This window comes from Trachurus trachurus, assembly GCF_905171665.1.
Source record: "Trachurus trachurus genome assembly, chromosome: 18".
In the NCBI taxonomy this organism is placed as follows: Eukaryota; Metazoa; Chordata; class Actinopteri; order Carangiformes; family Carangidae; genus Trachurus; species Trachurus trachurus.
Window position 1 is genome coordinate 20,127,825 of NC_139909.1, and position 16,503 is coordinate 20,144,327.

Sequence of the window (16,503 nt, forward strand, 5' to 3'; positions counted from 1 at the left end):
AGATCAGCGACAACTAAGATAGCAAAGCAGTGTGGGAGTCTGTCAGCCAGACTGCTTTTAATAATGTGACACTCAACTGATGCAAGAAAACTCAGCTCGCCCTGAGCTCACATGCGCTTATAGGTAGACTTTGATTTTCACCCGGGCACAGTGAACGACTTGCGTGCGGATTTGAAGCTCACTAGTGCGAATGTACAAGGAACAGTTTCTTCTGAGCTTCTTTGTTTTGTTTTTTTTTTGGGGGGGGGGGGGGGGTTCATACACAGGTAATTGCAACATTGTGCAGCATTGTATACTGTGCATGCACTTGCTCTCCACTTTACTGTGTCTTTCAAGGCTTCAAGTTTAGAGCTGTGTCCTGTCCTGCCACATCTGGCTTGAAGGACTTGTATCTATTAACTTGGCTGTCGGACACACACATACACACACACACAGGGGGACGGAGAAAGAAACACATACTAATCTCACATCGCGCCAAGGTCGTGTCCCTCGTTCCTGCCGGAATGGACGGTCAAAAAAGCTCTCAATTAAAGTCCCAGCAAATATCAGAGAAAGTCGCAGTGCATTTCAGGCATTAGTTATATTAAATCTATAACGCAAGTTGAATATAAATGACACATGAGGAATTTACTACGTCATTTAATGTGACAGATCGAGCCACTTCCTAATGGCTGACAAACTGCAGGCTGCATTGGAGGAAATGTTGAATATTTAAGTTTTTAATGGTGTTCCAGTCACACATTGTTCCAGCTATCAAGAGGTTCTGGGATTACTTAAAGTTTTTTATTTTATTTATTTGAGCTTCTTGACATTTGATAGTGGAAAGGTGCTTTGGTGGAAAGATAGTCTCTTTGTTTCAGAGCCTAAGTGAGGTTTTTTTCCTCTTTGTGACATTTCATTTAAAAAGCTCTAAAACCATCACTCTGTATCTGGTATTTTTAATACCAGATGTTTTTGCTCCATACTAAATTTATCATCCTTTGTTATTTCTCTCCTTCATCTGGCTCATTTAAAGAACAGCGCCGGCTTATTACGGCTTGAACTTTGACAACGATTCTGTCGGTAGTTGTAACAAAGTTAATTGCTGAGATTTCAGAATCTCAGAATTAAACGACTCTGACGGAGCAGGAAACACAAGCGGTCACATGATCACGCAGGTGTGAACCGAACTTGCAGGTTCATCGAAGGTTAAAACAAAGGCCATCAATATGTTTATTGATGCCGCCCATCCATCATAAACCTCCATCAACTTCCTGATTCAACATACTCCCACTGAGGGATCATTGCACATTTTGGTGAGCTCACTTTTAGTTGTGCGTAACAGTGTCTCTTTATTCGCATTAAGGGTAGAAACAAGCCAGAAAAGATTGGATAACTACAATGTGTTTTTAATCAATTTCATCAAACGATGGCAATCTTTGCTTTTCTCAGTCATATGAGACATGATGGTAAACACAAGGTTTTTTTTTATTTTATAGACAAACTGATTAATTGCGAAAATAACAGAGATGAAACGCAGATGAAAACAATTGTTAGTTTTAGCTCCAGTTCCCACACCCCAATACTTACTTTGGTGAGCACAATGTTATCTCACCGGTAATAAACCACAATTATCCTTTATGATAACACCTCAACTGGAACTGTTGAGTATTGTTGCGAGCGCAGACCTCTGACCCCCCCATGCTTCTACAGTACAACCTTAGGTGGCACCGGGAAAAAAAACCTGCAAGGTGCAATGATAGAGTATCAATAGGGTGATGACCTCATCCGGGGGCTTGTGGAGTCAGGGCTGTTTGATAAGAGGTGCATTGATCCCCTGGGACTTGCTGCAGAAGTGGCCTTAATAGGATCTGATGTTTTTGGCCTGGGGCTCCACGCTCTGCTGTGCTCCGCTAAGGCGTTGCCAAGGAACTGCGCTGGTACGCCGGCTGTGAAGTACACAGCTGGCTTGTGATAGGTATAGGGACCGCTGTTTCTGATTGAAGCACTGTATTGCATGTTGGTGTGTGTGTGAGCACGCCATAAATGGTCAATGATTCAAAAGGGCCGTAACCGTCCACTCAACACTATGGAAATGAAGCTATAAGACTCACGAGAAACCAATAAAACAATGTCTCTAAAACCCAATAAAACAGTTGCAGAGGGTTTTATCTTTTTTTTTTACTTTTTACACATCTGCAGAATCCGCTCAACCTCCGGCTTTGACCTTCAGTTTAGTTTAGTTTACTACATCATGAAATCTTGATATCTCACTTCACCTGGTGGCAGTGCACTTATAACTCTCTGCGTCTTTTTTTTTCCAGCCTCATGCCTCAAAGCAACATAAATAACGACTGATACTGTAATCAACAGCAGATGTCTGCAACAGAGAGCTGTTGACACATTTGCCTGTGAATCATCCCCCCCCCGTATCCAGCATGTGCAGTCGACTCCACACCGGACACACGGCGAAAAACGATCATATATCACAACAGCTGACGTCAGGAAGTCTCAGGAATGAGGTGCGACGCGGCCAAGAATGTCCCATTGTTAGGAGCGCGCCGAGGACTCTCATTGTCGTGTGCGTTGATCCGGGTTCGTGCGGCACATCCACATCTCAAGTGTCTGTTCGGCTCGTGACATAAGACGGGAGCTAAATCCAAGATGGGGGGCTTCGATAGCTTGGCAAGGGGAAGGATGATTTTCTTAACATGTGCGCCTAAGTTGGGGAAAATATCAGCAATCAAGTTTCAGTCGACAGACATGATTGTATCCAAAAATACATCAATGCTACTATTATTATCACAACCTTAAATGAAAGTTTACACCCTGGATGTCTGTGTCTGGCTGTGATGACCTGATGTTAAGTTTCAAATTGTATCCACATGAAGTGAAGGAACAACACGTAAGGGTGAAATATAAATCTGTCAGCCAAGCAGCAGCAGCAGATCTTTCCCCTCTGATGTTGTTTTGGCCCGTTTTTGTGGTCATGTGCAGATTCGACAAGAGTTATGTCCACGATGACAAGAGCAGCCAAAACAACAGTGAAAGCAAAGCCTAAGTTAGAAATTAAAGAGAAATATTTTTAAAAAAATGACTTCTTTTCCTGTCTACTCCTCAAATACCTTTTGGATTTTTACTTTACAGCATCTTCTGAATCTTTCCCACCACACGTAGGTTTTTCAGCCTCAGCAGCTGTCAGTAACTGCCCTTGCTTTTGTCTGATTGATACCATCCTGCCCTGACTTCTTTGTTCCCTTGTTAAGTCCATATAAGGTGGCCCTCAGTGGAGTTTATTTAAACAGACCTGCCGCAGACAGAGCCCAGTGATGGGCCTGCAGGGTTCAGCTCGGCTCAGATAAGATAAGAGTGAAGGTGAGAAAGTCGCCGAGGTGAGATTTTTTTTGGCTGGATGGTCGGTTTGGCACTCAGCGGCTATTGCTCCCCCCCCCAGTTGCTAAGCTCCTTTGTTTGTGTGTTGCTCTGACTTTGGCATCAGTGGTGCGTATCAGGTTACATGTGGGAATGAGGTGTAGTGTTAGTTCAGCAGTTCCTTTGTCCCCGGAGTTGTGATTCCACTATCTAATGAATCTGGGTGCTCTGAATCCACTACGTGTAACTGCATACCTATGGTTTTATTCAGAATTCAGCTTTAAATAGTATTGGGTTAATAGTTAAAGCGCATATACATCCAAATCCACAATTGCAGTATTGATGTTGGTGCGAAAAGGTGGAGATAATGGTAGTAGGTCTGATGCACACAGTCTACTGTTCGATTTTGATGCCTCCTCTGCACTAAAGCAATTATTTTCCTGTACCAAGCCAACTTTAATTAGGTGATAATTCCAGGTAGGAGGCGTGATTAGGGCCTGTAGAGATAATACAATTGTGTAAACACATTTTAATCTATTATTATATCTGCCCCATCTCAGTGCTACAATACTGGAAAAAGAAATATTTTTTTTCATTGTTTTGTAAAGCTTTTAAGCACACGAAAAAAAGAAAAGAAAGAAAGCTGTTGTGTTAATAGGAGACACATGTTGGTTTATAGTTAGAAATACCTGTGTTAACAACTCTTTCCTGGAGTGGCCCTTTATTAAGGACAGACACATCTACAATTACATGCAACAAATAAAAATTTCCCGTTTTTTCGCCTGCAAAATGTAACCAGATCTGCATTCATGAGCTGTGACAGGGCATCTCAGCACCTGTGTCTTCCAGCGCAGCTACATCCGTGTTTATTAAGTGCTGGCGCTGGCGCTAATGTGTCTGCATACACTGAAAGATGTACCTGCTGTTCACCCAAAGCTTTTCAGACAGGACAGTCAGGTTACCAACAGAGTAGCATGAGGACTGACATGGCAAAAACTAGTGGCGTTAGAGCCAAAATTAACAGCTTTGCCCAATTACCTCAGTGAAAGAAGTGTTAAATGTAGCCTACTTGCATTGTTGAAATTCTTAGCCCTGTTTTCAGGCGTTTTCAGAAATAGCTTTAAGCCTCATGCTATTTTCAGTTTCTTTAAGAAATAGGAATGATTTTGGGGGGAAAAAACTTACAAAGATTTTATTTTTAGTTAGAAATAGAACTAGGCTATGAGGCTAAAGCTAGCAGCTTGTTAGCTAAAGTTAACACATTCAGGCAAGCATGGAATTCACTCGCTTTAGCTCCACAGGGTTTCATGCAGGATATAATGTGTTAATTGGACCACTCAAGAAGAGCTAATGGGTAGATTTTACAATCTCTACACACAACTAGGCTAGCTTTAACCCCTATATTTATGCTAAGTTCAGCCTAGTAGCTTTTGAATTCTTATTTATTGACAGATACTGTATCGGAGCTATTCAGGCATGCTTGATGGGCACATAAAAAAAAAAGTAAAATTTTATTTTCTAATTTTTTTCTTGGCCTAAAGTCTTTATTCGCACCATTGCATTGCCATTTAGACACTTGTTTTTGACACCTAAGTGACAGATCTTCAGAAACATGTTGCTGAACTGCACTCCTTCAGCTTAGCCCTCACTTATTGTCTTGTGCACTCTCTTGTACATTCTCCCCATAGTTTCCAAAGCAATAGTTCAAGTTCATCCCTTTTCTCGGCAGGCTACATGCAGTGCATAAGACGAGTTCGCTCTCACGGCACACCCACTGTCAGCTGTCTTCTTTCTGTTACTCACCAGTGGCATCTACCTTTTTCATCTTCACATTTTTCATCTCTCAGTGCTGACACTGAGGTTTTAGGTAACATATGCAGCTTATACTGTTGGCAAAGTAGCAGTGGACTGAGATTTCCTCGGAAAAACTTCTAAAATGTCCTTTTTATAAACCTAAAACTTTCACTGCACCCAGTGTTGTTACACAGCATTCATTTTACGTCTCTGTCAACACACATTGTAACATGACATAATAACCACTTCCTTGCCTGAAAGCACATTTGGAGCTACTCTCTTGTTACATCCCCATGTGGTCCCGCTCTCTGTGACTCAGTACAAACACTTAAATGTTCCTTTAGTCTTTCTTAGCAAACATATACATTGTAATTCCCCAGCAATGCCAGCTCGAGTTGCAAAGTTGAAGAGTTCAAATGTAAAACAGAGGCTAGAGCTGTGAGAGGGAGGATTGCCATAAAACACAGCTCAGGCAATAGATTAAACAGGAGAGAACAGTACACTTAGTGTAGGAACTGATAGGGTGTGTTTGCTGTGAAATACATATCATCTGAAAAGTCTCTTTCACTGTAAAAGCCAATCTAGGGAGCTATTCAACTTATACTCATTGTCCTTCCCTCATATCCTCATCCTTTACTGTCAGGTATGCAAGGTAGCTATTTATAACCAGTGGAGGTTAATGAAAAATACATGATCTCTTTCTTGTCTTCCTCAGGTCCGAACGCTATTTGTCAGTGGGCTTCCACTGGATATTAAGCCGCGGGAGCTCTACCTCCTGTTCAGACCATTTAAGGTATGTTTGTATGTTTTAAATGGATGGGCTGTAGCTATTCTTAGCCGCTTTTCTTTCCAACAGTCAATGGGACCTCCATTAATGGTGATGAAATAAACGGCAATGGAAACTCTCCCGCGAGGTTCAAGTGTCTGTGTTCCTAAAGCCGAGGTTCAATCACATCTTGATCCACGGGAAGCTTATGTGTGTGCGTGTCTCATGGAAAAATGGCCCGCTGCCTGTGATACAAAAACAGGGCTATTTTGCTTCACTTAAGAAACTTCACTTTGTGACAGCAGCAGAGTCCCAGAGTTGAGTTCAGGTGAATGTGTTTTGTATATTGCGAGCTCCCTGGACCATCAGATTAACAGAATAACGCACTTCAGCGGTGCCGAGCGGCACAGTTAAGGTGAATAATGGGACAGTTGCTATGCATCTAATCCCTCACTTAGATAATGCGCATGGTATGTACTCTGAGGAAATGGTTTATATCATGAGTGCTGAAAGCAGCAAATCTCCATTAATCAGGTAAGACATAACAATCCAGTCCATATGGTCTTCATAAGAACTCTTTGACCCATGAAAGAGCTCATCTTTGTCGTCAGTTGTGACTCTGCATTGCTAAAAAATACATGATTTTTAAAAAGTATATGCTTCTTTCTTTATTTATATAGCACTTTCCGCAGCACAAAGTCACAAAGTGCTTCATAAACATTTTAAAACACAGAATACAAATAGAAAACAGAGAAAAACAAAATAAAGCATCATAAGAGTGACAGTGGGCACAATAATTTAGTAACGTGCAATTCAAATGTATGTAGAAACAGGTGAGTTTTTAGCTGCACTTTGAAAACTTTGGCTGATGCAGAGGCTCTTAAATCCGGGGGAGAGCATTCCAGAGTCTGGGGGGCAGCGATTGAAAGGCTCAGCCACCTTTTGTCTTTAGTTTGGTCCGGGGAACAGCCAGGAGCCCCTGGTCTGGAAAAAAAATAGGTTATTATTCAATATTTTTGCATGAAATAATGTGTTGTGCAACATTTTCCTCACTAGAATCCTTTATATATCTTGTTCTATGCATCAAATTGCACTTTTGTCTTTGTCAGCAGACACTTTTTCACACTTCTGACATGTTCCTTTCTTGTTTCAGGGCTATGAAGGCTCCTTGATAAAACTCACCTCTAAACAGGTATGCCACAAGACACACTGAGCACTGTGTTTCCATACAAACTAATGAATGAAGCCATCAGTCTGTCTCTCATCATGCCGTTGCTGTTTGCATTACGCAATCCCTTTGCTCATCAACGCCTTCACGTCTTTGTCTTTCCTCTGTCCTATTTTTTTTTTACCCCCCTCCTTGGTGCTATCGGCTTTGTTGACGATGATGGATTAGCAGTCTTTGTTAGGAAGTACCTGGAATAGAAAGAAAAAAAAAAGTTTATTTGAGGGGGGAGGGGGAGGGAGAAAAGGGAAAAAAAAAAGTGTTGCACCAACTTGCCTTTGGCAGTGAGATAGTATGCTTGTAGTCGCAGACAGTCAACTCCAGCGGGACGTGCCGGGATGGGAAGGGAGACGGAAAAGAATTTTGAGGTGTCAAAGCGAGCGTTTTGACAAGAGCGGTACTGACGGTTGAGTTTTTTGCCCTCCAGGGGCGCAGGACTGAAAATGAGCTCAGCTGGCAGGTGTCCACATCCAGAGTTAAGCAATTTAGCTTCATGTCAGTGTACTTATTACCACATTACACTGTTTCCCATAAAGACATGACATGCTCATTAGAAGGGTTTAGCACGATTTAAATTGAATGTGCCGAGTGTAATACCTCTAAAACTCAGAACAAAGGGAAGCTCTCTTTTTTTTTCCCGGTAGTTAAATTTCTTCAGGAAGAGTGAAAATCCCATTGTGTGGTTGAGGATTTCCCCTTTTTGTGTTTCATTATGATTGCATCCTATCGAAACCTCATTACAAGTTTTAACAAATTTAGGTCCTGTTTTTTTTTCTTTTCTTTTTTTAAAGCTTTGTCAGTAACAGCTGTTGTAATCCTAATAATGTTAATGTAATGTTTATTGAGTTTTTTCTGAACCTTATGGGGTTGGACTGCGATTGCAAGTGTTTTTATTGATCCAGCTGTCAAATATTCTTTCAATTAGTTGATTATTCCTCCCAGTTACAATGTATGCAACAGAGAAAAAGCTGCAAATCCTCACATCGGAGAGAGTAGAGGGGTGTTCAGGTGTACTCCAGGACCCTGTGACATCACAGCTGGGAGCAGTTTGCTTTCAAAACATTTGCTGATTAATTCAGTGTTGATAAAATAACCCGTGTAAGTTTCTAGTCAAGTGCCTGAAACTTTTTTTTACACTTCAGTCCAAAAGCTACAGTACACTGACCCTTTCCTAACCCTAATCTAGAAAATGTGGTCTGTGCAGGTTTTGCATGTTTAATGAATACGTGAGACGCCCGCCACCTCTCCGTGCACTTTGCTCCTCTCTTTACAGAACTCTTAAAGCTTCATAATTGCCGACTTCGACGCGACGAACGTCAGCCGATACTTATGTTCAGTCAGTCAGGTCGCCGCGCCGGAGCACCAGTGCAGTGCAACATTCCTCGGGCTTTGTTTTGAGTGACTCCCCTCCCGACTAATGGCAATGACAGTGGCGACGTAAATCAATCGATCTCCCTCTCCCTTCCTGTCCAGAGAGCACGCAGTCATTTCCATATATAGCAAGAGCCAGATCTCAGACCCTTTCTATTTATATTCCCGTTACGCTTCCTCCTCCTGACGTCTTCACTTAGTCCATGTTTTTTTTTTTTTTCTGTGTGTGTATGTGTGTGTTTCTTCTTTTCTTTTTCCCCCTCCTCCTCCTCCTCCTCCTCCTCCTCCTCCTCTTCTTCACTCAACTTGTTCAAAATTCCCATAACCCGAGACTGCTTTTCCAGATCACACGCAGCAGCGCGACCTCATGGGAGCGACATGTTTAGAGATTTCGTTTTTTCTCCTCACTCCCCCCCCACCTCCTCCCAACATCCCCATCCACACAAACACACAAACACACAGATACATACACATACCGCAACAACAACAAAAAAAAAAGAGAAAAAAGTGTGTTCTTTGTTCACGTCTGCAGCAGCGGTTAGAAATCTGACAACTGAACCTGCATCCTTGTCTTTCGGCTGCTTTTCCCTCTTGCTCGACGTTCACCTTTACCATTGAGGGCACCGGCTCTCAAGTCGTGCCACCAGAATATAAACAAGCACCGCTGAAGAAGTAGATGTGAACAAGAATATATTGCACGGGTTTTCCTCTGACAGGCCTGTTCGGGAAGGTCTTAAAAACAATTTCTACCTCCCCCCCCCCTCACTTTCTTTCATTTTTATTCTCACCTTTAACCTCTAAATCCTGATTCTCAAGACCCCCCATTTTTCTTCTCCTCTTTCTCTCAATCTCTTCTCCTTTTTCAGCGCCCCCCCCCCCCCCCCCCCCATCTCCTCCCCTCTTCTCTTCTCTTCTCTCTCTGCCTCTCTTACACTCACTCACACGCACTTTCTTGCTCTCACATTGCCCGTATTTGGTCATAGGGGAGCCGAATGATGAACTCTCCTCGTACAAAGTAAGCATCCAGCCTCTATTCCTCTCTCTCTCCCCCCCTCTCTTCTTTCTCTCTATGTCGCCACAGCTTTATAAACAGAATGAGAGAGACAGAGAGGGTGGGGGTGGGTATGATAAGAAATAGAGGAAAAAAATATATATATATAAAAAAAGAACAACATGTCTATGTCACTCAGACAGAAATGCAGACTCAGTTTTCTGCCTTAAACCATGTTTCTTTCTTTTGTTCTGTCTTCTTGTCTCCCCAGCCAGTGGGGTTTGTCAGCTTTGACAGTCGATCAGAGGCGGAGGCTGCTAAGAATGCCTTGAACGTAAGTGTCATGCCCTCGCCGCGCTCCTCTCAAGCACCAGCTCAGCGCCAGTATATCTTGTGATGACTCGGATTCGGATCTTTTTTTGCTTTTCCGTGCATTTGATATCGGAGGGGTGGTGGGATCCAGACATTTCTACGTTACATTCACATCTAGAAAGAGAAGCTCTAAACACTGTATGTTTCAACATTTTGTCTTTAAGTAAATAAAGCATTATATATATATTTTTTTTTTCTCAAAGCTTTGCCGCTGATCCTGCAAGGTCAGGAGGAAAATGCGCTCTTCTTTCACATATAAATAGAAGATATTGATCTAGGGTTTAATTTTAATCTCACTTTTTTTCAGAATGGAGCTCAGAAGAAAGCCTTGATGAGGGAGATTCAAATATAAAACAGAGCCCATCCTCACAGGATTTTATTCAGCTCACTTGAAACAAAGTATAGATAGACTGTAATGAACACCAGCTCTCACACAGCTTTACCCCACCCATCCATCCACCCACCTATTTTTTTTATTTATTTTTTTCCCGTCTAGATACACACCACTCCTTCTATCGCTTCTTAAGTATTTGTTGATCTCGTTGTCGCAGGAAAAAGATCAGATTCATCACCCTCCTTAAAGTGGGTCCGTGGCAACGCGAGCACAGCCTTGTCAGCTCTCAGATGTGGAGATATTTGGTACACATCAAACGCCGAGCAGGAAAAAGTTGAAGAAAGGAAATAAAAAATTATCATCTTATTATGAGCCAACAATAGTCAGACTGTTTCCATAGAATCGCTCAGTCGGGGATGAGAATTGAACAGTGCTCTTGTTTTTCGGGGGAAAAGCAACATCCCAGGGGTCATATGGAGATAAGCCAGACTTGCAAACATCTATCTGCATATTGAAATATGGGAAAGACAGAAACTGTAGGAGAGAGGGATTTGTTTTTCTGTTGGGATAGTGCTGGTTACATTTCCACTCAAGTATCAACAGCCTGTATGAGAACACTTCTTGGTTCTTACTTTAACACCATTACTTTAGGTATAAACAATACAAAAGAAAGTGCAAAGGAAGTACTAAGAGGCTAAAAAAAAATAAAATAATACACACATTTCAAGGTAAAGATTTAACACGGTTCAAACAGAGATGCGCTCAGGCCTCATTATACCCATGTACCTTATTATACTCCTGCAGCCTCGACTGGCAGAAGCTGCGAGCGCACTGAGCCAAGGCAATCCTAGTTAATTCCCCTCTCCTTCATGAGAGGAGTCATCCCTCGCTTGTTTCAGCTCAGCTTTGCCCGAGCCTGCGGGGACGAGCCGAGAACCCCTTCCTCACATCTTCTCACTCTTGCGCTGCGGAGAACTTTTAACTCTTGACTGCTTTTCCTCCTCCATTGATCTGACCTGCATTTTTTTTTCTCCTGCTGGTCTCCTGCAGCCAATCAAATGAGGTTAATTAAAGGATTTTTTGCTGGTGAAATTCTTCCTTATATCGCAGCTTCTGAGGAAAACCAAACAAATAGCAGCTTTGTTTTTGCGAGAAGAAGACCTTTTTTTGTTTATGTCACGTTCCCCTGTTTTTTTTTCTTCTTCAGGGCGAGTTCAGGGAGTTTAGAAGAGAAATGACTTGGACTAGTGCACATGTGGAAATATTTGATGTAGATCTGGGAGAAAAGCAACCTTTACTCGGCTTGTCATGAGCGAAAGGTATGTCAGGGGGCTTTTAGCGTCGGTATCTGAAGAATTTACCCATATTTCTGGCTCACTTCAAGCAGTGATGCTTTCTGTATATCACAGGGAATGGGGGAGGAGGGGAAGGAGGGGAGGGGGGGTTTGATGTCATGATATTAAATTAGTCACAGAGTTCGGCGGAGAGCAGAGCGCATAAATGACATCATGCACTCGCCAGGTTTGTGTCATCAGGCGGTGCTTTTCAGTCGCCGGTCGTCATCACGTGCCGCCGAACCAGAATAACACCGCAATCCACACAGTCAGTTGTTTATAGCGAGCTTCAAAGTCTAAGCATCTGAAAATGTTCTCCTAAATTCTGTTGCGAAATAGCGAACGATAAAAAGTATACAGGGTGACAATTCCAGACTGCAGCCAGCTCCCTCTGGGCGTTTAAACAATGTACAGCACAGCAAGACTCAGGATGCAGGAGCGAAAAGGATGTGCGTAATACTCCCAACAACTCCTGAATGGTCTAAATTAGTCAGTTTCATCACTACTTCAAAGCACAAGACAGCAAATCACATAATTGCTTTTAATAATCTATAATGCCACTACTTCACTTCAGTGGTGAGCAAAATCATTTACCCATTCCAGGTGCTTATTAAAGCAAAGCCACATGACTTATAGTCACTTTGTTGTGAAATTTCACAAATAATCTTTACCAGCCTCTCAGAAAAACAAGGCAAATTTAAGAACTATATATAAACAGCTTTTCAGCATAGGTCATATTTGACTGAGATATGAACAGATACATATGTTGTTGCTGATTCAAACTTATTCAAACTTAAAAAAAAAACTCATAAAATATGCTTTAATCTTAAATACGTTAACCTCAATACCAGGGTTAAATAATGCAGTTGCTTGGATACCTGCAAAATAGCTTATTACAGGAGCCAAACTGATTTCTTGCCACCGAATATCATCCTCCTCTTATCTGTGGATGTTATGAAACTGCATATATACAAAGATTACAGTAAGGGGCGTCGTGTGGCGCAGTTGGTAAAGCAGGCGCCCCATATACAGAGGCTATACAGTCCTCGCTGCAGTCGGCCCCAGCTATACTATCCAATAAAGGCAAAAATGCCCAAAAAATGTACTTAGATTACAGTGGGGCCGAGGGGAGATTCAGAGAAACTCGAGAGAACTTCATGAAACCACACAGTCCGCAGTCCACACTAAAGAAATGGAGGTTGCAGCTCAGGGATGTTGTGAGTTTGATTGTTGAATGATGGTGCGCACCTTTACTGTACAAAGCACGATGCATCTCAGATATAAAATATGTATTTGCCATTTCAGATTTTGTCAAAAATACATACAGTTTTGATTATTTTGTTGTAGCTATTTTACTTTAAAAAGACAGAAAAGCTCTCTGTAGAACATTATTTTTCTGAGAAATCTTTCCATGCTATCTCAGGGGGTCAGGTTTGATCCAGAAATCCCCCAGACCCTGCGGCTGGAGTTCGCCAAAGCCAACACCAAGATGGCCAAGAACAAGTTGGTCGGCACTCCCAACCCCCCTCCGTCCCAGCAGAGCCCGGGGCCACAGTTCATCAGCAGAGACCCATGTGAGTAGACCGTCCGTCCCTGAACTCGTAATACTTTTTTTTTTGGGGGGGGGGGGGTGTTGTCTGTGCTGCTGCTTCCTTTTGCTGTTAGTTTCTCTTGTTTGAGGTGACTGGACAGCAGCTTGCTTTTTTTAAGGATTTTTTTTGTCATTAATTGAGTGTCTGCTAGATGTTGGACAGGAGCACATACGTACATGCAAATGTTGCTGACTGAGTGACGAAGTTACACCATTGGTCCTCTGGGCTAATGTTTCCCAGAGCGATCATTTTGCATCCAGATAGATACAAAATCACAGTAAGATTTTCTTTAATGGTCATTTTTTACTAGACAACATCTGGGTTATAAAATCGGGATGCAGAGCAGCAGCTTGGAAATGGCTTTGAATGTTTGAACATTTTAATGGGCAGTGTTTTGTTCACAATTTGATATTTGCTCAGAAACAGAAAAACATGTAAATTAGAACAAGCATCATGAAGAATATGAGCAGAGTAATTGAGAAGTTTATATTTAGAAGTTAAGATAAAGGACTGAAAGTAGTTGACACCAGGCAGAATGCAAATACAACGTGGTGCAGCGGCAGCCATATACTAAGATTTTATCCTGTCTTGTTTCTTTAACGATGTTGTGTTTGGTCCTCAATGCAACATTATCATCCTGCGCCGTGACATTTTTCTTGGTAATCTGTGAAAAAAAGTCTTTGAAATCAGATTTTGTCCACTTTTGGCATGATGAGTTAACCCGATTAGGGCTCTCCCCTAAATGACGCCTGTTCCCTGTTAGATAAACAGGACACGCTCACTGTTAGTGGTCGTCCAACAATTTGAACTCAAGGCCTTTGACTATCAGGCGTGTATGGAATTTGCGAATGTAGCTTTTCTCCTTTTTTTTTTCCTCCCTATTTCGTTTAATATTTTTCCAAGGAGTAGAGGATTTTGCAATAATCACTCATTGATAATTGAACATAGGCCAGCTGTGGTTGTACATTCTTCCTAAATGACTACACTGCTCTTATCTTGGATCTTTTTTTTTTTTTGTGCCAGAGAAAGGGTGTGTACTTGAGGCCCCAGTGGGAAATGGAAGGAAATAATTAATGAAACCATGACGTAATCATGTCGAGAGAGAAATTGCTGTCATTTTCTGATAAGAGATGTTCAAATCAGTCTTTTTCTTTTTCTTTTTTTGATCATGCTGCGATGAACAGTAACCAGGATACAGAGAGCATGGGGGGGAAATTCTCCTTAAATTACACAGCTATCTGATGTCTCTTCTACGAGTTGCTGTTTTTCTTTTTCTTTTTTTAAACTGTTCACACACTCTGTACCGCGCTGCACTGTCATCTATCTCTTCACTCATGCACTATGCTCTTTTTTCACAGCGACTTTACACTCGACTCAGTGAGTAAATCATCTCATCTGAGATGGTTTCCTCTCATTTTCTCCTGAAATAAGTCAGCTATAGTGATATTATGAAAGCATATCTGTTCTCCCAGGTGCTTCTGCTATTAGGCTTGTGAAGCTTTCACTTTCTTACATATTACACATGCAGTGTACAAAAGATAGAGGTGCCAGATTTACCCCCAAAGTAACTCTTCATTTCAGAAAGATGCTAGCTTACAGGGGTTACTAGCTAATTCAGCTAAAACTACAATGAAGCTTTAAAACAGTGTAAATCAGACTGTTTCACATATCTGTAGCAAACTCTATTGCTATCACTTCAATTTGTGTAGTATAGCAATGTATTTACACTGCTATTTACACCACTTTCATAAGCCAACGTGACAAGTTACAGTTGCTAAGCTACGTGGTGTCTTTTTTTGGGGGCGGGGTTTAGCTCACTCTCAGCCGATATAAAGAAATGAAATGAGAGGAAGTCACTTCAGATAACTAGATATTCACTAGATATTCACCTCTAGTGCACCTCCATCACCACCACCACTGCCATTCACCTCCACCCTGTCTTCTCTGTCCACCCACCCATCCACTGGCCACTCTCCTCACTCCACTCCTCCTCTTCTTCTTTCCACAGATGAGCTCACAGTGCCTGCTCTATATCCCAGCAGCCCAGACGTGTGGGCATCATACCCGCTGTACCCGGCGGAGCTGTCGCCGGCCCTCCCACCCGCTTTCACCTACCCCTCCTCGCTCCACGCTCAGGTAACCTGCAAAACCCACCCACCCCCTCCTCCTCGTCCTCCCTCACCACCATCACCATCACCACCACCACCCGCGGCGCCGCCCCACCTCCTCCCGTGCCCTCCGTACAAACAGCTGCTGCCGTCAGCCCCTCAAACCATTTGTCTGTTCCATCCACAGATGCACCCCAGAGCACACACACACACATATACACACACACCACCCAGTCACTGTCATTTGCAAATCTCACAAAAGAACCAATTGGCTGCAAAGCATAAGTGCAGTCAAATACCGAGTGGTTAGACTTGAATGGTTTTGAAGAGATAAATTGGTTTTGGGGGGAATTTTTTTATTATTCTTAAGAGTCTGCCACACATCTCCACACACATTACTGCGAATGGTGGTCCAAGCTTAATAAAGTGGGACGAGGTTGAAGCAAAGCAAAGCAAAGGAAAGTTCAGAGGAAGTTCAGAAATATTACCGTCTTTAAACTACCATTTTTAAAATACTTGTTTGTCATGTTCAACTTTGGACTATCGCAGCAGGAAAGGAATATTGATATAATTTCATTAGTTTATTGATAGTGAAATTAGTGACTTGATAAATATTTAATTTCAGGGTGTAGTCCATTTTTGCAAATGTGTAATGCTGTTTTACCCTTCTCCTGAGAGGAGCTGCTACCTGATCCCATTAACTTCCAGGAATTGAATTAAACTAAACTAATGGCACTGTTCACCAAACCGTTGCCCTTTCTTATGTCTCACTGTGCAGTTCAAGAGAAAGCATAAGAAAGGTGTCAGTGAGTTTGACTGAAACACAGATATAAATAATAAGATTACCTGAAAAAATGATGAATGATGATCCCATAAATTCAAAACGGTGTGGAAAATAAATTTAAATTGCAACCAGTCACTACTTTTATGACTCTGAGAACATAAATAAACGTCCCAAAATCACATTATCTTTGTAAGTGTGCAGGGGTTCCTGCTTTGGTTTTGAAATCTTGACAAATAAAAACATTCACTGTCATAATTTTAACTTTTTAGGAACTTACTTCAGCAGAGCAAATTCACCTTTTTGACCCAGCACCCAAACACTCAGCATATTGTTGTATATTGTTGTATAAGTTAATGTTTCGAGATCATGAAGCGTTTTAATGAAAAATCCGTCCAGGGTCGAACTTCACATACCACAACCTACAGTTTTCATGAATCAGTAACAGCTCATCATGTCATGTCACTATTGTTTATCCCAATTA

General features: G+C 41.9%; 1 protein-coding gene across 2 annotated transcripts in view; it reads left to right on the top strand.

The window, feature by feature from the left end:
• The window catches only part of LOC311002084 (RNA-binding protein with multiple splicing-like), a 34,499-nt gene that overhangs the window by 8,196 nt on the left and 9,800 nt on the right, over positions 1–16,503 (top strand). For both annotated transcript variants that reach the window (XM_083993304.1, XM_083993303.1), the window contains exons 2-6: positions 5,861–5,938; positions 7,065–7,103; positions 9,770–9,832; positions 12,962–13,112; positions 15,139–15,266. In XM_083993304.1, the coding sequence (XP_083849430.1) occupies positions 5,861–5,938; positions 7,065–7,103; positions 9,770–9,832; positions 12,962–13,112; positions 15,139–15,266 (459 nt within the window). The remainder of the gene's footprint in view (positions 1–5,860; positions 5,939–7,064; positions 7,104–9,769; positions 9,833–12,961; positions 13,113–15,138; positions 15,267–16,503) is intronic.